This window comes from Octopus sinensis, linkage group LG11 (genome assembly GCF_006345805.1).
Source record: "Octopus sinensis linkage group LG11, ASM634580v1, whole genome shotgun sequence".
Taxonomy (NCBI): Eukaryota; Metazoa; Mollusca; class Cephalopoda; order Octopoda; family Octopodidae; genus Octopus; species Octopus sinensis.
In genome coordinates this window covers 22,939,947-22,966,342 of record NC_043007.1, presented here as the reverse complement: position 1 = coordinate 22,966,342, position 26,396 = coordinate 22,939,947, and the positions used below count along the sequence as shown (strand labels likewise).

General features: G+C 38.7%; 1 protein-coding gene across 2 annotated transcripts; it reads left to right on the top strand.

Moving 5' to 3' along the window:
* The first annotated feature begins 473 nt into the window (after positions 1-473).
* LOC115217377 (NHL repeat-containing protein 2-like) lies at positions 474-21,870 on the top strand. Of its 2 annotated transcripts, none has more exons than XM_029787052.2 (10): positions 474-726; positions 6,463-7,064; positions 8,751-8,885; positions 10,450-10,582; positions 11,612-11,705; positions 11,983-12,208; positions 16,835-16,963; positions 17,671-17,880; positions 19,348-19,570; positions 21,178-21,870. In XM_029787052.2, the coding sequence occupies exons 1-10, from the start codon at positions 573-575 to the stop codon at positions 21,435-21,437; spliced, it is 2,166 nt and encodes a 721-aa protein (XP_029642912.1). In that variant the 5' UTR covers positions 474-572; the 3' UTR covers positions 21,438-21,870. The 2 variants fall into 2 exon arrangements, with proteins under 2 accessions (XP_029642912.1, XP_036363123.1); XM_036507230.1 differs by having other exon boundaries at positions 11,606-11,705.
* Positions 21,871-26,396: the final 4,526 nt, after the last annotated feature.

The window sequence follows — 26,396 nt, the reverse complement described above, 5'->3', positions numbered from 1 at the left end:
ACATAGTATTTCCAGCTATAACAATCTTATATTACTGTATATCGGATGTCAACTTTCTAAGACGTCGATCTGGCAGACACGTTAGCACGCTGGACGAAATGTTTAGCGGTATTTCGTCTGTCTGAGTTCAAATTCCGCTGCGGTCGAGTTTGCCTTCATCATTTCGGGGTCGATAAACTAAGTACCAGTTGCGAACTGGGGTCGATCTAATCGACTGGCCGCTTACCCGAAAATTTCAGGCCTTCTTCCCAGAGTAGAAAAGAATGTCATCTTTTGCTTTTTTGGAAACAGCAGATGTGATTTTGAGGGAGAGATTTAACAGTTATTTTTACCAGCACTAGTGACCACAAATACGTTCCTGCACTGACTTATTGTAAATCGAATGCTTACAGCAGCATGGTTTACCAAGCGTTCTCGTATCTAAGCATTAATTAGGCTCTCGATATTGTTTAACACCGGTGACCGAACGAAAATCGATGCAGGTATTTTGATGAATGAAAATTTAAAAAATAAATAAATAAATCTGAGGATTAGAAAATAGAGTTATCTTCCTTGGCTCCCATGTGTTAATTATGGCGGATCTAAACAGTATCTTGGAATTATGCGGAGACCTGGAGATGAAATTAGAAGAAACACTTCTTCAAAAGGAAAGGCGGGATCTAATTACCGAACATTTGGCATTAATTAGTTCCAAGTACAAATTCACAATACCAGATTTTCCTGTCGGTTAGTTAATATCCAGTTATTTAGATATATATATTTCTATAGTTTTAACGGTATATCTGTCGTTCTTTTATTGTTTCTTCAAACTAAAACATACTTTCCCTTCATTCCTTGTTTCTGTTTCGCTAAACTTATATCGAGTTGACTTCGCCCAAGCGGTTTCGACTCTCCACTTGCTTCAGTTTGTTCTAGAAAAGCATGAACGTCTCACGATCGGCTTCCGTTATATTGTAAATTAACGGCTTTATCACTAAGGAAATTCAAAATGATTTTGTACTTGTTGAACACCTACCTGTGTATATATATATATATATATATATATATATATATATATATATGTGTGACCCGTCTGTTTTTTTGTGTCGTCTCTTTGTGTGTTTTTGCGTTCTTGTCCCACTTTGTAATTTATATTTTATATTTGATTTCTATATATATATATATATTATATATATATATATATACACACACCTAAATTAACTTCGTAGGCATCTCTTACCATTTGCAGAGATAAAAGAGAAGTTTCTTAGTTGTCTAAGCGAATTTTAGTTGTAATTTGTGTGTGTATATATATACACACACACACACACACATTCTGTATCTTGTCATGGAGGAAAATTCGGTTAATATAAAGATCTTCACCCGTTAACAAAAACCAAAAAAAGAGAAAAAAAAAGTAGCCTGTTGGGTGTTAATAACTGTGTAGAAAACGAATGACAAAAAAAAACTGCGCAAACGAACCTGGGGAATGCGGAGAGGACTTTCGGAAAATTCGCAAAATCAGATTTTTCCGTCATAACTTTCGGGGAAATGGATATATATATTGATTTTATTTTTTTTTTTTTACGGAATCCCACGTTTTTTGGTTATGGAGGATCCGATTCTGAAAAAAAAATTTTTTAATCGCATTTTCAAAATTTCAGTTTTTTTCAGAATCGGATCCTCCTTAACAAAAAACGTGGGATTCCGTTAAAAAATAAAATCAATATATATATATATATATTATATATATATATATATATAGATCCTATTTTTCCGTCATAACTTTCGGGAAAATGTATATATATATGCATTTTCCCGAAAGTTATGACGGAAAAATCGGATCTTGTGAATTTTCCGAAAGTCCTCCCCCACCCGGTTCGTTTGCGCAATTTTTTTTTTGTCACATTCGTTTTCTACACAGGCTGTGTTTTTGTTTAACGAGTGAAGATCTTTATATTGACCGAAAATTCTCGATGCAGCCAAATTGGTATAAACACACCACACCCTAACAGACGTTGTAAACACTAACAGTACATACACACAGTTATAATTAACTTTTGCTTTATTACTAATTTACATTAACATAACTATTATTGCGATCGTTATAATATGCTTGTTGGTCTACCCTTTATTTAAATTTCAGTCGCTGATTTCAGACTTTTTTTTTTTAATCATAAAATTTATTTTTAAACATTAAAATTGCGTCAGCCAACCTTTTTGTGTGTAGCAAAATGTATTTTTTCTTTTTCTCTTCTTGAATTCTTGAAACAAGCTATAAAGTTGGCTGTAACTCCTGAAAAATTACAAATAAAATTCGCGTAGACAACATAGAAACTTCTCTTTTATCTCTGCAAATGGTAAGAGATGCCTACGAAGTTAATTTAAGGTAGATTGACGGGAGTTGAAGTGACTGTGTGTGTACACTTGTATATAAATAATAATGACATTATTGTATACAGTGCACCACAACTTGTCAAAAGTGCGTATAAAGCATGTACCTTAATGTACAAATGTCTGAGAAGTGAACAGTGTATGAGTCAGATACGTGCTTGGGTGTGTATGGAGGGGAGAAAATCAGCCTTAACCCTTTTGTTACCATATTTCTGTTGAGATGCTCTGTTTCTTTCAATTAATTTTAAATATAACAAAGAATTAGTAAAATAACTTAGTTATCATTAAGCTGGTGTTAGAAACATAAATTGTGACTAAGGTTTGGTGGAAGATTTTAATTCAGAACTTATGAAAACAAGACATTTGTACTACAGAGCCAGAGCCAGTTTCAGGCGGGTTGGTAACGAAAGGGTTAAAGGTGAGAGGTTTCTTTTCTCCCGAGTATTCGTAGTTCAATATCTCTGCCCATTGTGAGTCACAAGAGGCTTCGGCACACAGTGTGGTACACTAAAAGTGTCCACCACCGTTAGATTCCAGCACAACAAGCACTGCCTGTATTGTTATTTAGGCAGAGGTAGAGAATACGTATGCCATCCGTTTTCGGCGTAACAAAAACCCTAACCCTAAACACTGGGTGTGCGTATTCTTTACTTTCGCCGTCATTAATAACCGGTACTGTTTAAGAAGAGTGGTCCCGGTGTGCGCACTCGCGCATCCGTACTAGTTAGTCGTGACTAGTCGATCCTACAACGACTACCTAGCAAAGCAAATAAAACACAAAATAAATATTTTTTTACACAAAGTAAATAATTTTTTTAAACAAAGTAAATAAAACACAAAAACACAAAGTAAGGATCGACTAGTCACGACTAGCTAGTGCGGATACGCGAGTGCGCGCACCGGGACCACTTTTCTTAAATAGTACCTTAATTACATAGGTATCAAAACTTTTTAGTAGTACATAACATACATTCAGGTCCCTGATACTTTATACAAGTAGGATAGTAGAACATTAAAAACCGGTTATGTTTTTTTATCGACTTTCCCGCCCGGTGAGAAAATAAAAAGTATGTCGATCACCAACTGAATTCGAACGTGGAGTAGGAAACTAAAAACTGTATTTAGTCCCATTCTTTCGTCAGTGTCCGGTGTTATTTATTAATAATATTTGCAAAATAAGTTTAAAGATGGTGTTTTGTGAGGAGAAATGAAAAATTAAGATGTTCTTCGCTTGACAGAGAGTGTCTTGTTTCTATAAATGAGATGAGACTGAAGAGAGAATTGGATAAGATCTGTTTAAATATTGTAAAGAACGATTTGTTGACAGTAAATATAATTAATTGTTTCTCTCATTGGACTACGGCCATGCTGGGGCACCTCCTTAACGGGGTTTAACCAATCGGCCTCGGTACTTTTCTAATCGTTATGTTACGGAAACGTAAACAAACCGGCCATCGACTGTCAAGTGGTGGTAGTGGGGACAGACACACACACACACACACACACACATATATATACACACACACACATTAACACAGTGGGTATAGATAGAGAAAATGGTAAAGGAACATTGATTCTTCTTCTATGTAATTTTTAAGTCTATCACACTACATATTCTTTTACATGACTAAATGTTTTGTTATTTAGTAGTAGTTTAGGCTAATCCCGCTCCCTCTGGCCAATGATCAAAAGTGTTTTTACCATGTCCCCCCCATTTTTTATTCGAACAGGATTTCATTATCCAATGTACACAACCCCTTTTTAAAGGTAGCAAAATGTAATTTACAAGAGAATTAGTTGCTATTTCTAGCAGGCAGAGTGACCACATAAAGGTTCTCATGTTATTTCATGTCTTATAAACTGTTTTATTTCTTCTGTTATATATACTATATTTGCTTATGTATAAGTCACGCCCTTAATCTAGCGCTAAATCTTGGTACAGATTTCTTATCTTTCAGTGTTAGCTTTGCCTTGTATATAAGCCACACCCTAGGTTTTTTTGTTTTTTTAATTAAACCAAGTAAATCATAGTACAACTTATCCATGAGTAAACACAGATGTGACCCTGTGTCACTGTTGGGGTTGTTGTTCCTTCTCGAGCCAGGCCTGGCTCATAAGGGCCGGTTTTCCTGGTTTCCTTGGCATATAGGTTCCCCACCTGGACGGGACGCCGGTCCGTCGCAGGTGAGCTGCAAGATGCAGGAGGAAAGAGTGAGAGAAAGTTGTGGCGAAAGAGTCAGCAGAAGTTTCGCCATTACCTTCTGCCGGAGCCGTGTGGGGCTTAGGTGTTTCGCTCATAAACACACACACACATCGCCCGGTTTGAGATTCGAACCCGCGATCCCTTGACCGCCTGTCCACTGCTCTAACCACTAGGCCATGTGCCTCCACACTGTTGGGTTGAATGTTATAAATATATAGATCTGGGCTCCTGTCACTGTGGAAAGTTTCTACAATAAGTCTATAGATGCACCTTAAGCCAGTATAAGAATATTTGCCTTTAACCTTTTAGTATTCAGATTACTTGGTCAAATGTGATACTTATCTATTCACTGCTTTGAATTATTCATGCATTCTCTTGTAGCTTTGAGATTTAGATGATGTGATTGTTTATTTTTTTTACAATGACATTACGGGGTTGATGGCAGAGGCCAGATCTGGCCAGGTTCAACATAGAATAAGAATATTTTGGCCAGATATGGCCAAAAGGGTTAAGGCACTAAAAACTCCTTTCCTGAATTTGTACTGCTGAAATAAGGGTGTGTCTCCTATGCCATCAAATATGGTTATTTTGAAAACTTGCTCATTATATCACACCTAAGTGTGGAGGCGCGCGGCTTAGTGGTTAGGGTGTTAGCATCGTGATTGTGGTTTCGATTCCTGGATCAGGCGATGTGTTGTGTTCTTGAGCAAAACATTTCATTTCACGTTGCTCCAGTCCACTCAGCTGGCAAAAATGAGTAACGCTGCGATGGACTGGCGTCCCGTCCAGCTGTGGAACACATACGCCATAGAAACTGGGAAACCGGGCCCATGAGCCTAGCTAGGCTTTAAAAAGGGTGCATTTATTTGTATATATCACACGTAAAGGAATTAGCTCTTCTAAACCATTTAGCATTCAGATTATTCTGTCAAATGTAATGCTTATTTATTCACATTGTTTTGAATTAGTCATTGCATTATCTCAAAGCTTCAACAGTTTGATAGTGTGATTGTTTTATTTTTCGAATGACATTTTGAATGAAATCGAAATCAAATTCGATGACTGGCATCCACGCTAGTGGAGCACTAAGAGCACCATCCGAGCATGATCATTGCCAGAGCAGCAAACTGGCTTCCATGCCAGTGGCACATAAAAAGCACCATTCGAGCATGATCATTACCAGCATCGCCTTACTGGCACTTGTGCCGGTAGTACATGAAAAAACATTCAAGCGAGGTCATTGCCAGTGTTGCTGGACTGGCTCCTGTGCAGGTGGCACGTAAAAAAAAAACACCATTTGAGCGTGGCTGTTGCCAGTACAGCCTGACTAGCCCTCGTGCTGGTGGCACGTAAAAGCACCCACTACACTCTCAGAGTGGTTGGCATTAAGAAGGGCATCCAGCTGTAGAAACTCTGCCAGATCAGACTGGAGCCTGGTGCAGCCATCTGGTTCGCCAGTCCTCAGTCAAATCGTCCAACCCATGCTAGCATGGAAAGCGGACATTAACCCTTTAGTGTTTAAACTGGTCATATCCGGCCCAAATAATTTACCTGTTTTATGTTAAAACTACCCAGATTTGGTATCTCACACCAACCTATAATGTCATTCTAAAAATAGGTGATAACATCATCGAAATCTTGAACCTATGAAATAATGCATGATTAGCTTAAAACAATATGGATGAATAAGTATTATATTTGATAGAATAATATGAATACTAAAGGGTTGAACGATGATGATGATGATGATTGTAGGTAGGATATTTTGGGTGGATATTTAAAGGGTTAGATATGTAGATCTGTACCCTTGTGTTACTGTATCACATATATATATTATTCTCACACTTTCATGTCTTTTTCTTTCTTTCTTTTTGTTTGTTGTGAAGGTTGTGACTGGCTGAACTCTGTTCCTCTCTCGCTGACCAACCATCTGAAGGGTAAAGTGGCAGTCTTAGACTTCTTCACTTACTGTTGCATGAACTGCCTTCATGTTTTGCCAGACTTGGAAATCCTGGAAGAAACTTACAGCATAGAGAAAGGTGTGGTTGTGATCGGTGTCCATTCGGCTAAATTCAACAACGAGAAAGTGCTGGACAATGTAAGGAATGCTGTACTACGTCACAACATCATGCACCCTGTCATTAACGACCCTGAGGCCTACCTCTGGAATGAACTCATGATAAATTGTTGGCCAACCTTTGTTGTCCTTGGACCCAACAATGAGTATCTTCACTCGTTCGCTGGAGAAGGTAACAGACAGAGAATACTGGAATTTATTGATGTTGCCTTGGAGTATTACGGGGAGACTGGATTGATAAAACCTCACCAGTTGCCGCTACATTTAGAGAAAAATCATTTAGAGAGATGCGAGGACATTCTCCAGTTTCCTGGAAAGCTCTGTGTTGATGGTCAGGGGTCAATGTTATACATTTCAGACAGTGGTCACAATAGGATACTTGGCTGTGATCTTACCTCAGGTGTCATTAAGGTAAGTATTTTTATTTTAGAAACGGCATCTTTTTCAGTGTCACTATCATCATCACCACTACCACTACCATCATCATTATCATCATCATCTTTGTCACTAGTACTAAAAATATTATTATTATTATTATTAACCCTTTAGTATTTAAACCGGCCATATCCGGCCAAAATATTTAATCTGTTTTATGTTCAAACTGACCAGATCCAGGCTCTCACACCCACCCTACAATGTTATTCTACATTAGGTAATTACACCATCAAGATCTTGAAGATATGAGATAATGCTTGATTAATTCAAATCAATGGGAATCAATAAGCATTATGTTTGATAGGATAATCTGAACACTACAGGGTTAAGTAAGGTGGCAGGTTGGCAGAATGGTTAGCGTGCCGGGTGAAATGCTTGGTGGTATTTTGTCCGTCTTCACATTCTGGGTTCAAATTCCACCAAGGTCGATTTTGCCTTTCATCCTTTCAGGGTCAACAAAATAAGTACCAGCTGAATACTGGGGTCAATGTAATCGACTATCCCCCACCCCCAAATTTCAGGCCTTGTGCCTATAGTATTTCTTTACTGCTCACAAGGGGCTACACTTAGAGGGGACAAACAAGGACAGACAAATGTATTAAGTCAATTATATCGCCCCCAGTATGTAACTGGTACTTATTTAATCAACCCCGATTAAATCAACTAGCCCCTTCTCCCAGAATTTTGTGCCTTGTGCCTAGAGCAGAAGAGAATATTTCCAAAACCATCACCATCACCACTGTCAATATTATCACACTATTATCATTGTCATTACCATAATTATCTCCTCAAACTAATATCACAACCACTACTACTACCCTCATCATCATCATCATCATCATCATTACATTATTGTTGTAACTATTGGGTTGTCCGGAAAGTTTGTGCCGATTTATAGTAGCTTACCTTTCGACTTATTTTAGAATAGGATTTGACTACACCTCCATTTAGAGCACAGTTTAAGCTATCTTTTCATGGAAGAACATTTATGTTCCTATAACCTGTGTTAATTCTGTAACCCTTTAAAATGGAAGATAAGAAGGTTTGTTTTCGGCACTTGATGCTTTTCATTTTCCGCAAAGGGAAAAATGCTTCACAAGCAACCAAAGAAATATGTGCAGTTTACGTTGATGTTTCTTTATCCGAAAGAACTGTACGGAAGTGGTTCGCAAGGTTCTGAGCTGGAGATTGTAGCCTTATTGATAAAGAATGATCAGGCAGACCATCCACTACAGATGATGACCAAATCAAGTCATTAATTGAGAATAACCCACATTGCACAACCCGAGGATTGGCAGAAAGCCTCAACCTATCATAATCCATCATTCATGAACACCTGGTAATGCTTGGGTAATAACAAGTATTTATTGACCTTTTAATTTCCTTTAAAAATCGGCACGAACTTTCCGGACGACCCAATATTATATATTATCATCATCACCATCATCATTGCTTTTATCATTTTTTTCTTACTATCATATGTGTGCCTCTTAATGTGTGTACCTCTGTATGTGTGTGTGTGAGAGAGATGGATTCACCGTTATCATTGTATTCAATGTCATTAGAAATTGTTAAGGAAACCATTTGGAAAGCAAGACTATTATCCATGTTCAGGTCATGGGTGACACATAGTTATACATGTTTCTACTCTTGTTATTTCAGACTGTTATTGGAGGACCTGAGAAAGGATTTCAAGATGGTTCTTTTCAAAATGCCAGATTCAATAATCCTCAGGGTTTAGTGCTAAACCACCAGACATTGTATGTTGCAGACTGTGACAACCATTCCGTGAGAAAGGTAACGCTCACTCACACACACTCTCTCTTTCTGTTTCTCACACACACACACACACACTTTCTCTCTCTCTTTCTCACATGCATACTCTTTTTTCACACTCTCTCATGTATATTTACTCTCTCTCTCTTTCTCATTCATACACACTCTCTCACATGTTCACTCCCTCATTTTCTCTCTTACACACTTTCTCTTCTTCCTCTCTCTTCTACTCTTTCTCTCTTCTCCCTTTCTCTTTGCTCTCTCTATTTTCTTCTTCTCCCTTTCTTTGGAGTCTTTTTCTCTCTCTCTCTCTCTCTCTCTGTATATATATATATATATACACACATCTTTCTCTCTCTCTCTTTATATGTATATATATATGTATATATCTAGGACCATATTCTCCATTGTGTCCTTTTTAAAGTTGGTAGGGTGTAATTTTTATGTAATTTGGTTGCATTTTCTAGCATGTCATCATCATCATCATTGTTTAACGTCTTCCATGCTAGCATGGGTTGGTCGATTTGACTGGGGACTGGCAAGCCAGTAGTCTACACCAGGCTCCAATCTGATCTGGCAAAGTTTCTACAGCTGGATGCCCTTCTTAACGCCAACCACTCCAAGAGTGTAGTGGGTCCTTTTTATGTTCCACCAGCACAGGAGCTAGTAAAGCAGAACTGGCATCAACCATGTTTGGATGGTGCTTTTTACGTGCCTCTGGCACAGAAGCCAATCGGTAACTAAACGCTTTCAAACTTTGGACACTGGTAGAATGTGTCATATAAAATATATTTTACTCTTAACATTTTTGAGAAAAGCTTATATTTACGAAGTAATTTCACGTTAAAGTTGTCCTATTTTGGTAATTTCAACCAATCAATGACGTGTATTCAGCTGAATAAAATTACTGCCGTTGTTTGTCAACAACAACCATTGGCAGTGTATTTTTCGTTTGCCACTGTTATTTATGACATCGTTCGTGTGTTTGTACTGGTTTTAGGGTTAGGGTTTTAGGCTTAGGGTTAAGGTTTTAAGGTTAGGGTTGTCATAAATAACAGTGACAAACGAAATATACACCTGAAACTAGCCAATGGCAACTGGACTCAGGACATGGAAGAATGTTTTCCAATATAACACTTTGGGTTGAAAATCAATTTGATCAACCTTCTGATTGTGGTGATGATATATTTACCAGAGAATATATGGTCCTCAACTTTTAATCTATGGACCCTATTTTAAAAGACAGGCGTTTGTAGGGGAAGTCTTGGTTGCTACATTCAGTAGATCAAGTAGATACATAGAAGCTCCCTGTTTCATGTGGTTGGTTTCTGCTTCACTAACAGAATCAACTGAATTCTACTCATTTAGAGTCTGTAGTTTACTTCTTCTGTCACTCAATATCGGTTCCACTTGTTCTTTGGAGTTCAAGTGACTCAATAGCATTACTCTCCATGACTCACACTCGGGAGTTTGAGTTACTCAGTATCTGTCACTCTTCCTAAATTATTCCATGCAATTTGAGTCACGTAGTACCTGTTATTCTCCCTAACTCATATTGTTTTCTGATTCCCCTGTGTCATTGTAGATTGATCTGACCAACAATAAAGTCACCACAATTGCAGGAACCGGTTTCCAAGGTGATGATAAAGAAGGAGGAAAACTTGGTACACAACAACAACTTTGCTCTCCTTATGATTTGGTGATGGTACCTTCTGTTGGTAAGTACCCTGTAGGAATAAAAGATATTAATAGTATTATGTACAGTTGTAGGACCGCAACATGGTTCTTGTATGACTGTATGGTATAATGTTTGCTTCTCAACCACATGACCATGATTCCAGGTTCAGTCCCACTGAAACTGGAAGAAGCCTGTCATGAGTATGTGTGTGAGACTCTTACTATCACCTTGCCTTGGTATCACATGATAGTTGTAAATGAGTGTCACCATCATGCATGTGATATCCTTTGTTTCCAATCTTCTGCAAAAACATGTCCGGTCACAAGGAAATATTACCTTAATAATTCTTTAAGGAGGCAAGCTTGCAGAATCATTAGGATACCAGGGGAAATTCATAGCAGCATTTCATCTGTCTTTACATTCAGAGTTCACATTCTGCCAAGGTCAACTTTGTCTTTCATCCTTTCGGTGTCAATGAAATAAGTATCAGTTGAGTACTGGGGTTGGTGTAATCAACTTATCACCTCCTGCAAATTTCAGGCCTTGTGCCTATAGTAGAAAGGATTATTATTATTATTATTAACAAAATTATTAGAATGTAAAACAAATGCCTTGCAATAATTGTCCTGGCTCTTTATGTTCTAAGTTCCTGGCAGAATGGTTAGCACGCTGGCCAAAATGCTTAGTGCCATTTCGCCTGTCCTTATGTTCTGAGTTCAAATTCCACTAAGGTCAACTTTGCCTTTCATCCTTTCAGTGTTGATAAATTAAGTACCAGTGGAGTACTGGGTCAATGTGATTGACTTAACCCCTCTTCCAAAATTTCAGGCCTTGTGCCTTTTGTAGAAAAGATTATTATTATTATTATTATAGCAGCTGGAGTCAGCCTAACTTGGCTATTTGTGATTGGTATCAGATTTTCAGCTTGAGAGAAGTTAACCAGTAACAGACTAGCTTGCCCTGCATTGATAGATTTGTCTTGTACCCCCATAATGTGACAAAAACCAGAGTAATTTATAACATTGTGATTTCTAAAAGTGTTAGGTATAAAATCTAATTTCTGTTTCAGTTTCTGGTAAACCTGATGTCCTCCTGATTGCTCTGGCTGGTTCACATCAAATCTGGGCCTATTTCTTGCAAGATACAGTCTGGTTTCAAAAGAGGTAAATAACCACTTCATCACAGTATTGCCTTACAACTACTGGGTATTTTGTTTTTTGAGAAAAGCATGGAAGCGCAATGGCCCAGTGGTTAGGGCAGCGGACTCACAGTCGGAGGAACGTAGCGGCAGACGAAATACCGCTAAGCATTTCGCCCGGCCTGCTAACGTTTCTGCCAGCTGGCCATTTTAGCATTTATTATGTTGCTGTTGTTAAAACTGAAGTCATTTTTTTTTACCTGATTTTTTTGTATTTGTTTTCTAAATATTCTATACAACAGCCAATATGAATGCGGCACCTGTGTCTGCGTTGCTGGCAGTGGGTGTGAAGAGAACCGGAACAACAGCTACCCTTTGAAAGCTTCCTTTGCACAGCCATCCGGAATAACTTACTGTCCATCACAGCATTGTGTCTACATCGCTGACTGTGAGAGTTCAAGTATTCGGTGTTTTGACCTGAAATCACAGGCCGTCCGAGCAGTTGTTGGAGCTGAGAGGAATCCTACGGTAACTTAATATATACTAGTGTACCTATATTGTCAAAAATATATTTACTAATGTGACCATGTTGTCAAATATATATATATATATATATAAAAGCATATAGTTCATATTCAGTTAAATAGAGAGTTGAAAGTAAATACTCTTTTACTTGTTTCAGTCATTTGACTGTGGCCATGCTGGAGCACCACCTTTAGTCGACCAAATCGATCCCAGGACTTATTCTTTGTAAGCCTAGTACTTATTTTATTGGTCTCTTTTGCCAAACCGCTAAGTTACAGGGATACAAACATATACACACACATACATATATACAATGGGCTTCTTTCAGCTTCCGTTTACCAAATCCACTCACAAGGCTTTGGTCAGCCTGAAGCTATAGTAGAAGACACGTGCCCAAGGTGCCATGCAGTGGGAATGAACCCAGAACCATGTGGTTGGTAAGCAAGCTACTTACCACACAGCCACTCCAACACCTATGAACAATGAGAATGTGTGCTCAACACCACATTGAGCACTCATTCTTTATTTGTTTATTAAAGCTACCATTGGTTTCATGTTAAGAAATATCTCAACAATTTTTCTATACAATTGGCTTGAAATATTGTTAAGATATTTCTTAACATGAAACCAATGGTAGCTTTAATAAACAAATAAAATTTTTTTTTTTTTTTTTTTTTTTTTTTCACTTGTTCAGTCATTTGACTGCGGCCATGCTGGAGCACCACCTTTAGTCGAGCAAGTCGACCCCAGAACTTATTCTTTTGTAAGCCCAGTACTTATTCTATCGGTCTCTTTTGCCGAACCGCTAAGTAACGGGGACATAAACACACCAGCATCGGTTGTCAAGCAATGCTAGGGGGACAAACACAGACACACAAACACACACACGCATATATATATATATATATATATATATATATACATATATACGACAGGCTTCTTACAGTTTCCGTCTACCAAATCCACTCACAAGGCTTTGGTCGGCCCGAGGCTATAGTAGAAGACACTTGCCCAAGGTGCCACGCAGTGGGACTGAACCCGGAACCATGTGGTTGGTAAACAAGCTACTTACCACACAGCCACTCCTGCGCCTATATATATATATTTACATATGTATACATCTTTTTTTACATGATTATGTGACCAAAATACATACATATATATTTATTCACATTTATGTATGTATATGTGGAGGAGCATGGCTTAGTGGTCAGGTGTTGTACTCATGATCATAAGATTGTGGTTTCAATTCCTGGACTGGGTGATGTGTTCTTGAGCAAAACACTTCATTTCACAATGCTCCAGTCCACTCAGCTGTTAAAAAGGAGTAACTCTGCGATGGACTGGCATCCTATCCCAGAAGGAATAAATACACCACAGAATCCAGGAAACTGGCCTTGTGGGCCTGTGGTTTGGGAAGGACCAATCTATTATATAAAATCCGTTCTGTCTGTCTGTGTGTCTTCTAGGATCTCAGGCATCCTCCATCCGATTGTGTTCAAATTTGATATGTAGATACCGATGGTATCAGGGTTTGTATAAGTCTTACAAAATAAAAAAAATCGATTCCAGGTGAGAATGCGATCGATAAAGCCGTGGGAATGTGCATTTGTACGCGCAAGTACATCAGCTGTTGCAATCGATACTACACGTATGTGAGAAAAATGCACATACAGTTTGCACAAAAAAAGCCAGCTGGCTTGAAATAATGCCACAAAATGGGACAGTCGGACAAGTTGATTTGAGAAAATTTGGTTTAAATGTTTGACAACTCAGCACTGTCCATTGGACGGGAGGCGTTTTGCTCGTATATGTTTAAAGAAATAAGGGTTAAGTTGTTTCAGGCATAGGTGTGTAGTGCAAATTTTGTCGCTCAACCACATGACTGTGCAGTCTCACTTCACAACACATTGGACTAGTGTCTTCTACTACAGCCCCAGACTGGCCAAAGCTGTTTGAATGGATTTGGTTGACAGAAATTGAAAGAAGCTCATCATAGGCACAGGAGTGGCTGTGTGGTAAGTAGCTTGCTAACCAACCACATGGTTCCGGGTTCAGTCCCACTGCGTGGCATCTTGGGCAAGTGTCTTCTGCTATAGCCCCGGGCTGACCAATGCCTTGTGAGTGGATTTGGTAGATGGAAACTGAAAGAAGCCTGTTGTATATATGTATATATATATGTATATATATGTGTGTATGTGTGTTTGTATGTCTGTGTTTGTCCCCCTAGCATTGCTTGACAACCGATGCTGGTGTGTTTACGTCCCCGTCACTTAGCGGTTCGGCCAGAGAGACCGATAGAATAAGTCCCGGGGTCGATTTGCTCGACTAAAGGCGGTGCTCCAGCATGGCCGCAGTCAAATGACTGAAACAAGTAAGAGAATAAAAGAATAACATATGTGTGCATGTGCATGCATGCATGCACACACATACACACACAGTTTTTCTCCACCAAATTCTCTAGCAAGGCTTTGATCAGCCTGAGATGATAGTAGAAGACACTTGCCCGAGATTGCTGCATGGTGGGACTGAACCTGAGACCACATGGTTACGAAAAGAAATACTTTACCTACCACACAACCAAATGTGACCATGCATACAGTCTGTAGACACACAGACACTTGTGGCATCAAAATAGCAGCATATACGAGGACTACCCAAGTAAATATGGTATGACCTGAAGATTATTTCTAACTGGTCAAGCAACCTTTGATAGGTTCAGTTGTGCGTGTTCACATGGGAGGGAGGATTACTGGCTATTTAGAACGTTGTTTGGAAAATATAACTTTGGCCGGTGTCACTAATCCCCTTCAATAATCCTAATTATCATGGCTTTATTTCACACATAATTAATCTTCTTAATTACAAGGTGTGTTATTATGAGAGATGTTTACTGTATTTCTCCCATCTTTTAATTTCATTGTTTGTATTTATATATATGCGCTCTTATATATATAATTTAGCTATATATATATAGTAATATATAACAAGTTATATATATAATATAAATAAGAGATTCAAAGTTCAGTAAATTCAAATCACTGTAATCTTCTCATCATATTTAATTGAATCATAATTGACATAAACTCCTACATAATTGTATAAATTATTGTGTAATTACATATAATATTTTAATTAATATATAACTATAAAATATTACGTATTTATAGTATTATGTAAATGTAAGTGAAGGCGCATGGCTCAGTGGTTAGAGTCGGGCTCACAATCATGGGGTAGTGAGTTCAATTCTTGGACTGGGTTGTGTGTTTTATTCTTGAGCAAGACACTTTATTTCACATTGTTCCATTTCGCTCAACTGTAGAAATGAGTTGCGACATCACTGGTGCCAAACTGTGTCAGTCTTTGAAGGGTAACTTTCTAGGTGCAATCCCAAGGTCATTTATGACCAAAGGGGGCCTTTACCCTTTATATAAAAATGTAAATTATTTAGATGGCTGCAGGTGTGGTCAAGAAGTTTGCTTCATAACCACATGGTTTCAGGTTCATTTTCACCATGTGGCAGCTTGGGCAGTTGTCTTCTATTATTGGTCCAGGTTGACCAATGCCTCATGAATGGATTTAGTAGATGGAAACTGAAAGAATCCTGTTGTGTATATGTGTATATCTGTGTGTGCATGAGTATTTCTCTCCCATTACTGCTTGACATCCTGTGTTGGTTTGTTTACATGCCAGTGACAAAGAGGTTTGGCATAAGAGACTAATGGAATAAAAGAAAAGGTACTGTCATTGAGTTGTTTGATTTAACCCTTTAGCACTTAAACAGGCCATATCTGGCCAAAATATCCTGCCTCTTTTATGTTCAAGCTGGCCAGATCTGGCCTGTCATACCTACCCTACAATGTCATTCTAAAAATAAACAATCACATCTCAGCTATGAGCTATTGGATAATGCATGAATAATTCAAAACAATGTGAATAAATAAGTGTTACCTTTGACAATAATTTGAATGCTAAAGAGTTAAACCCTTGAAGGCAATGCCCCAGAATGGCCTCACTCCAATGAATGGTAAACATTACTCTTTTACTTGTTTCAGTCATGTGATTGCGGCCATGCTGAAGCACCACCTTTAGTCGAGCAAATCGACCCCGGGACTTATTCTTTGTAAGCCCAGTACTTATTCTATCGGTCTCTTTTGCCGAACCGTTAAGTAACGGGGACGTAAACACACCAGCATCGGTTGTCAAGCAATGCTAGAGGGACAAACACAGACACACAAACACACACACACACATACATATATATATATATATATATATATATATATATATATTATATATATATATATATATATATATATACATATATACGACAGGCTTCTTTCAGTTTCCGTCTACTAAATCCACTCACAAGGCATTGGTCGGCCTGGGGCTATAGCAGAAGACACTTGCCCAAGATGCCACGCAGTGGGGCTGAACCCGGAACCATGTGGTTGGTTAGCAAGCTACTTACCACACAGCCACTCCTGCGCACTTACGAAGGGTGATGATCCATTTCCCTTTTTCTGCCAATTTTTATTCTATTTACCTACAGTAATTCTTTTAAATTTTATATAATTTAAATAAATTGTTAATTATGTCAGGTATCTATTTCTTAATCTTTAATTGTAGAATCTTTTTGCTTATGGCGATGTGGATGGTTCCGGCATTGAGGCGAAATTGCAACATCCTCTTGGAGTTGAGCTGTTAACTGATTCTCCCGATGGTCCCCTCATAGTTGCTGATACTTATAACCACAAGGTAAAGCTGCTGTTACTTCATAAATCTTTATATTGATGCTCCATAGTCTTTTGAGTTGCAAGCAGGGCTGTGGAGTCGAAACAAAAAACTTTGACTCCAATTCTGACTCCGACACCTGTACTATTGGCACTTCCGACTCCTATTCTGACTCCGATTCCAACTCTGACACTGATTCCGACTCCGACTCCTATTTATGTAATTAAGTGATTGTGGTCTACATATCTCATAAAGCATATGCATACGCTTGTACTTTGAGTAGGCTGATATGTTATAACTGGTTTATATTAAAGAAATTGTGCATCGGAATCAGAGTCGGTACAGTTTTACCGACTCCAAATCTGACTGCCCCTTAATTGTTTCTGACTCCGACTCCGATTCCAACTCTATGACTCCGACTCCTTGACTCCGACTCCACGACTCTGACTCCACGACTCCGACTTCTCAATTCCAACCCCACGACTCTGACTCCACGACTCCACTCCACAACTCCTCAATTCCAACCCCACGACTCCGGCTCCACAGCCCTTGTTGCAAAAACACTCGAGATACATGTCATCATGTATACTATGTGTATTTTGGTTGTATTTGTGCAGGTTTTTTTTGCGGTAAGGAAGTTACATGATTATTCCCAAGTAATATTCATAATAAATATTTCTTTTGCTTTACTTCATCTTGTCTCTCTCTCTCTCTCTCTCTCTTTTTTGCAGATCAAACGTGTCAATTTGTCATCAAAATCTTGTTCTACATTGATCGGCTGTGGTCAGCCAGGGGACTTGATTTCTACTGACCCATTACTGTCATCATTTAACGAACCAGCTGATGTGGCAGTTGATGCAGCCAAGCAGTTAATATACATTGCAGATACCAATAACCACCGCATAAAACTGTTTGATTTACACACAAACTCCCTGTCTGATGTAAGTAACTTAAACCAGTTAGACTAATTACTTTCATTATACTAATTGATGGAATTTGTATCCTTGTGGTACCAGTGCCGGTGGCACATAAGAAAACCATCCGAACGGGACCGTAGCCAGTACCGCATCGACTGGCCTCCGTGCCGTGGGCACGTAACAAACACCATCCGATCGTAGCCGTTCGCCAGCCTCGTCTGGCACCTGTGTCGGTGGCACATAAGAAAAACACCGAAAGCACCATATCCGAGCGTGGCCGTCTGCCAGCCTCATCTGGCACCTGTGTCGGTGGCACATAAGAAAACACCATCCGAGCGTGGCCGTCTGCCAGCCTCGTCTGGCACCTGTGTTGGTGGCACATAAATCACCCACTACACTCTCGGAGTGGTTGGCGTTAGGAAGGGCATCCAGCTGTAGAAACACTACCAGATCTGACTGGAGTCTGGTGCAGCCTTCGGGCTTGCCAGACCCCAGTTGAACCGTCCAACCCATGCTAGCATGGAAAGCGGACGTTAAACGATGATGATGATGATGTTTATTCTCCAATGACATAATAACAATTTATCTCCTTGGATATCATTAACACTCATTTCATTGGACATCTTAAGAAAGATAACTTAATACTGCAGGACACTGGAGTCTGATCCTTTACTGATTTATCATGTCTCATTGCCCTGACCATGGATCTAACCGTTATCTATGACACTGGCACATCATCATCATCATCATCATCACATATGTTTTCCTATGCTGACATGGGTTTGCTGTGTCTGCTACACAGTATATATCACCACTCCCGTGCTAGTGGAGCGCCAAGAGCACCATCCGAGCGTGATCGTTGCCATAGCGGCTAACTGGCTTCCGAGCTGGTGGGACGTAAAAGGCACCATCCGAGCGTGATCGTCACCAGTGTTGCCTTATTGGCATCTGTGCCGGTGGCATGTGTAAAAAGATTCGAGCGAGGTCGTTGCCAGTACCGCCTGACTGGCCCCGTGCTGGTGGCACGTAAAAGCACCCACTCCACTCACGGAGTGGTTGGCATTAGGAAGGGCATCCAGCTGTAGAAACTCTGCCAGATCAAGATTGGAGCCTGGTGTAGCCATCTGGTTCGCCATTCTCAGTCAAAATCGTCCAACCCATGCTAGCATGGAAAGCAGATGTTAAACAATGATGATGATGTGTGTGTGTTTGTGTGAGTGTAACTGTATGTCTGGGTGTGTGAATGTGTTGTGCAAATGCGAGTAAGTGTATCTGCATGTATGGGTGCATGACTGTGACTGTGTATGTATGAGAGAGAAAACGTGTATATTTCTGGGTGTATGAATGTGTGTGTGTGTGTGTGTGTCTATCCTGGATCTGTACTTATGTGTAAATGTATGTCTATCCTGGATCTATATGTGTGAATATGTGTCTATATTTATGTGTATATGTCTGTCTGAACATTTCTAATTTTTGTTCTCTCCATTGCAGTTTCCTTTGAAGATAGAAAAACTACAAGAATCGGTAAACGTAAATTCCTGTGATTTAGATAAGACAAGATTTCGCATCACGCCGAAAAAGACAAAAGCTCAGCTTTTGGAAACTGTCCGTTTATGTTCATCAAGTTGTCTAACATTCCAGTTAGACATCAGTTTCAGAAGTGGCGTTTCATTGACCAATGACATGGTCAGCTGTTGGCAGATTTTCACTGAAGGTTTGGATTATTTCTATCTTTCTTTGGTTATGTGCTTAAGAAGTTGTCTTTATTATGTCCCCTGTTGCACTGGACCTTAAGGAAGCATCTATTATAGCTTCTGGTTAACCCTAGGTTTTCAGTGAAATTGGGTTTACAGAAACCTTAAGGAACCCATCTGATAGACCATGTGTGATGTTGGGTTGTAGACTTTATTTTTCTCCCAGCGGTTCTTGAGATATCTTGTTCACTGACAAACAAACAAACATGACTGAAAACTATACCTCTGCCTTTGCTAAGGTGGAGGTAATGATAGACCAGCAGGTTCTAATCCTGCTAATGTACACTGTTTTGTCATTAATTTACCATCCTCTACGTTTCTACAGTCTGTCTACTTCACTGAACATAAAGGAGCTTCTATACGGTATCCAGTACTGCTAAAAATATCAGTCCTATTCTCTTATCTTCAAGCTAGGAAAGACACATCAGATATTGTTGTATATACTCCACCCAACCCCTCAAAAAATGACAAGTTGGTCATGATTGGACTGTCTAATCAAAGTTTGTTTGAGTATAAGCAACAGAGCACCTCATCACTTATGAGATACCCAGCTAGAGATGGGTACCTGTGTTTATTTATTTATGTAGTCATTTTCAGATGATTTGTCTCGTCATTGTTGTTTTATAAAATAAATTATTTTAGATTTGGAGTTTTTAACATGGAGGAAGCTTGCAAACCAGCCACTCCATGTAACTAAATAATTATAACTAGCTGCCCCCATGTAGCTCATAACTGTAACTAGCCACCCCGTGTTACACATAAAACTGTTTATCCCATATTGCACTTAATCATTACCAGCCACCCCAATTCTAGACATACCCTGAATAAAAGACAGGATGGTCATGACTTTAATATTTCTGATCATAGGTCTGCTGGACCAGAGCTGTCCTGGAGTTAAACATTGTATTTTATGGTAATAAACCACCCCTATATAACCCCAATCATAATGTGACACCTACGGCGAGCTGGCAGAGATGTTAGCACGCCGGGTGAAGTGCTTCGCAGTATTTCACCCATCGCTATGTTCTGAGTTCAAATTCCGCCGAGGTCAACTTTGCCTTTCATCCTTTCGGGGTCGATAAATTAAGTACCAGTTACGCACTGGGGTCGATGTAATCGACTTAATCCGTTTGTCAGTCCTTGTTTGTCCCCTCTGTGTTTAGCCCCTTGTGGGTAGTTAAGAAACAGACACCTACGTTGTCTATAATCATAATCGGCCACCCCTAATAACTTAAATCATACCCACAGTCCTGGATCCCATTGAGACAATTAGTGACTGATCTCAGTCTGGGTGACTTAATTGATAGTGCTCCAGCTGTACTTGTTAGAACCTAGCCATGGTAGACACATAAATTACTAGCACAACATTGACATCCTTATCCATAGGCAGCAGATTTACCTGTCACTCTACCTTGGCTCATAGGTAGTCATTATGGTGTTTTGCTCATAATGGTTAGAATAAGGTTTGAACTCACGACCATTCAATTAATAACTCTGTGTGTTGCTGTCACAGCTATTACTGCACTTTTTACAATTATAATATTTTCTTTTCTCTCATTTGCTTCAGATGATGCCAGCAAACAGCTTCTTGCAAACCTCACAAAAACAAATGGTGACATCGTCGATTTGACCAATCAACCCAGAATTGACATCCATATACCAGTGATTGACCAGTGTACTCCCTTTCAAGTACACTTTGAGTGCCTTCTTTACACCTGTTCCGTGAAAGGACTCTGTAACATGGTTCCTTTACTTTACACACAGCCTATTGTAATATCTAAAGATGGATTAGATTGTCATACCGTCACTTTAAAGCATTCTCTGTAAGCCTGGACAGTTTTATGAAATCTCAAATTATTTTTTATTATATATAGGGAAAAATATGATTATTTTACATTAATTTTTCTATGCTAGCATGGGAGATATATATATATATGTATATGTATATATCACCTCTATCAACTAGACTATCACATGTTATACACTGCTGGTCACAATGCGCTTCCAGTTCTATCTTGATTGCGCCCATCTTATCCATCTTGGCCCAAATTGTTTATATGTGTCTGCGTCTGTCTGTCTGTATAATTGTTACAGTAAATGTACAAAGTAGTGGAGAATAATTTTATATAGGCATTAGAATGAAAATAGTTAAGAAAATAACACAAGTTAAATTTTAGGCTAAGAGGAAACAAGCAAGAAAAAAGTACCACTTGTAGTTAAAACATGTGCCTGAAAAGTGTAGAAATATAAAGCTAAAAACCAAAAAACTTACTAAGATGTGTGTAATGAAACTTAGTATGCAAAAGGTAGAAACAGAAGAGAATCTGATGCTTTGGGTGATGGCCTTTATCAAAGAGCAGAAAAAAATTTGAGAGGTAGGAGAAAGATAAAAATGTATGATACCAAAAACAGACGCCTGTTGACTTGGCAGGTCTACAGTGGAACCAGCCATGTAAACAAATGTCTTTTTTTGGTATCATAGTTGTTTTTTTACTCTTCTGTTTCTTTCCTATGGCATATTAATCTTCATTGTACACTTCTTGGTTTGTTATTTTGCTCACTTTATATTTCCATGCTTTTTAGGTACAGGCTTTCGCCTGTCTCACCATGCATGGTACTTTTTGTTTGTTTGTTTGTTTCCTCTTTCTCCCAAACTTTACTTGTGTTATTTCTGTGATACTTTTGCATGCGTATAATATATATATATGTACGTATGTATGTATATATGCATAATATTATGTATATGTATAATATAATAGATATATTTGCATAATATATGTATAATATACATATATATATATGTATGATATACATATATATATGTATGATATATATATATATATATATATATATATGTATGATATATATACATATATATATATATATATATATATATACACACATATACAAATATACACACACAAAGGAGTTCTGAAAGTTGGAGGCTTTGGGTAAAAGAAAATACAGGAGGATCAGTTAATCATGATTTTACTCAACATATTCCCCCTTCTCAGATTCACAAATTTATTGCAGCAGTCCTTCAGTTTTTCTAAGCCCTGTAAAAGAAGTTGGAAGGTTGAGTCTCCGACCAGGCCTCTGTAGCAGTGATCTCTTCAGAATAAGAGTGAAATTTCAATTCCTTGAGATGTTTCTTCAGTTGTGGAAAGAGATGATAATCAGAGGGAGCCAGGTCAGGTGAGTAAGACAGGTGGTCTACCAATTCGAAGCCAAAGTCACGTATTTTCCATAGAGGTCATGTGTTGTGCATGATGTTGCATTGTCCTGCAAAAACAGGACTCCACTGCTCCGCTTTCCATGGTGTTTCTGTTTCAAAACTTCATGCGGTTCATCCAACAGAGACCTGTAGTATTCTGCATAGATGGTGTGACTCTTTGGCAGATATTTTATGAGGAGTGCTCCATCTTTGTCCCGGAACTCTGAAGCCAGAATTCTTCCAACTGGCTTCTGGGTCCAAAACTTCTTGGGACATGGTGAACAGCTGTGGTGTCACTCCATTGATTGCTGCTTGGTCTGGGAATCATAATGATGAAGCCAAGTTTGGTGACTAAACAAGCCATAAAATCAGCCTCTCCTGTTGCAAACTGGTCCAAAATCACTTATGTAGTTGTCACTCTGATGTTCTCTGGTCTGCATCCAGGCATTTCAGCACCCGTTTTGTGGAAAGCTTTCTCACGTCTTGAATGTCGTGGACGATGTGCCTAACTCTTTCGCAGGAAATCCCCAGAGTCTCAGCTATATCTTCGGCTGAAATCCAGCAGTCCTCGAGAATCATGACATGCACAGTGTTGGCAGTTGCAAAAGTTGGCCATTCTGACTGGGGTTCATCTGTGACCCTGAAATGACCAGACCAAAAAACCTTGACACCCAAATTTTCACTGTGGAGTAAGATGGGCAGCCATCCTTCAAGTCTTTTTTTCATCTCATCATGGATTTCTGCCACTCCTTTGCCTCTCAAAAAGAGAAACTTCATGACCACCTGTGCTTCAGTTTTTCAAAATCTACTGTAGGAACTGCCACCTTGTGCTAAATCTGCAAAAAAGGGGAATGATATATTGTATACCATCATGATTTTTTACATATTTTCTCCTAAACAGTTGTCCTACCTCCCTTGTACCTTTACAAGAGAGCCCTACCCTTTCACAATACTTTTAAAGGAACTTTTCAGCACTCCCTTGTATATTTGCATAATATATATGTATGATATAATATATATATATATATATATATATATATATATATATATATATGTATGTATGATATAAAATATACATGTGTGTGTGTATATACACACACACATATAGATATAAGTATATGCATGTCTGCTGTGTATGTGCATGCTATATCTGCCATAAAGTATCCATGTTTTATTGACAAAATTTTAATCTAGATCCAATGACCTAATCTCCATAATGACCATCCCTCCTACATCTGCCCCCATTCATTGATTCACCATATTTCACCTCATCCCCTATTCCTCTTAACCTACTGTGTCTTATATTCTGGACTATGACCCAACAATGTGGCCTCTACATGGTTGCTTGATCTGCTAGAAACACCAGCTAAGTCTCCCTCCAAACTACACCACTCTCTTACTGAAAAAAAAAGGACACGTTGGATAATGTAGTCCAGAGTATTTCTATTGCTGAAAGAGAAAAGGGAGAGGTGTTATGGTCATTCTTGGAATACCTGTGAACATAGATCTGCTTGACCAAGTCTGACCTTGGTTAAACAACAACAATACCACAGGGAACCATGTTAGTTAATTCCATCTTCCTTTGCTCCATTCCTGGCCATATTTTATCCCCAGTGAGTAATCTGTCTGCAACGGTTATTTCACTCACCCCTATCCAGTCATCCCACCCTCTCTTTCACACACACCATCATTCGCAGACACCCACAAAATCCAGATCTTTTTTCTGCTGATTTGTTACATTTTCGTTTTCTGGTTACCTAGTCAGCTGATTATATGCACCAAATTTAGAAGATATCTTTCTGTGGTTTAACCTAGGGTCACTTTTAACGTGGGGCCCATTACTAACTGTGCCAGTTGGATGTCAGAGGGTCAAAGCTACGCCAATGGTGGGCAGCCACCAATTGCTCAGTAAACTGTCAGACTAATACCACCAAAACACTAAATGGTTTATATCCTACAGCTGTTCAATGTTTATAGTTACAACTAAATTTGCTCAGTCCATCTAGCTGTAAAATGGTACCATGGCATTAATACAGCACCCAAAAATCAATATTTTACATATTAAACTTCTCCCTCCATTTATTCTTCCTTTAAGCCAATTTCCTTAAGTTGACTGGCATCTCATATCTCATTCACTTAATCTGTAGAATTATTCTGGTAGATCTAAGACTTCATTTTTATCTCAAAACTAGCAGTATAATCCGGGATTGAGTTAGGATTAAGCTAATCAAGTTCTTTATTTCAAACCAAACTAAGTAACGTCGACATCAAATTTGGGCGAAATCCGTTGAATTTGGTAAACATTTGGCTGAAAATGAGTCGCAGATAACTTGATTGGGTAATCCCATAAGGAATTGGTTTATCGATTTTTCCTACTCATCGATTATTTTTTTTTTTTTTCGTTTTTGGAGAACTTAGAGCATTCAAAGATCCCATGAGTCCTAAGTAATGCTGGCATCAAGTTTGAACAAAATACATCAAAATTGGTATAAGTTATGGTTGAAAATGGGGTGTAGCCAATTTTATTAGGAAATCCTACACGGAATCGGTTTATCGATTTTTTTTTTTTATCCTGATTAAATGGAAAACCCCATAAGGAATCAGTTTATTGATTTTTCACCCCAAATAGGACTTAACCAAACAATATTACTGATTCAAAAGCATTTATATTTATACTTTAAAGTTGGTTTTCACACCCAACCCAGTTCTGCAGAATCAGTGTCGTGACGGGAGCGCATGGGTTGGGAGTTTGATTGGCAGAGGTGATCAGGTTGCACATGCCAGCCCTTTGAAAACACCACCCCCATCATCTAACCCCCATTTGCCCATGAGTTGGGAACCCTTCCAGCAAGGAAAATAGAATGCCCAAAAGGGCTCCCGATCCTCTGTCAGAAGCGGTTATGTTCAGATCACAACTAAGTCTTTATATATATACATATATGGGCAACACACTCATACACACACACGTACGTATGTACACCTATTGCATACATGTTCGTGTGTGTGTGTGTGTTGCCCATATATCAACAAAGCACTTTTTTCTTCGATGGAAAAAAAAGACAACAAAACTCTTAAAAACTTACTCGTCACTAGAAGGGGACTTAACTCCTGTTTGCAAACAATGGTGATTTCTCCAACTTGAAAATTGTTAAAAGTTTTGATTGAAAATTTATTTTTACTGCTATTCGCTGGTGCCTCTGGGAAAAATAAGTTGACGAAAATACAGCTAGGGTCATCTAAGACTTCATTTTTATCTCAAAATGTTACAAGCCTTCATTGCTTGTTTCTTTAAAAAAAAAATAAAGTTTTGTGTCTGATTTTGCAGCCATGTGATCAGAAGACAACCATGTGCCTCCTCAGTCACAGACTTGTGCCTCAACAAAAGTAGCTAGTATTCTGTGGTAAACTCCTATATGCCTGGTCTGAAAACTAGTTTCAATAAGGAAGCCGCTATGCAGTCACTTACCCTCTAGAAATAGCTAGCAAAATCTTCCTCATAGGACATCCCAGTGTCTTAAAAACAAAATTCATTGCACAGTAACATATAAAAAGAATGGATGGTCATAACTAGT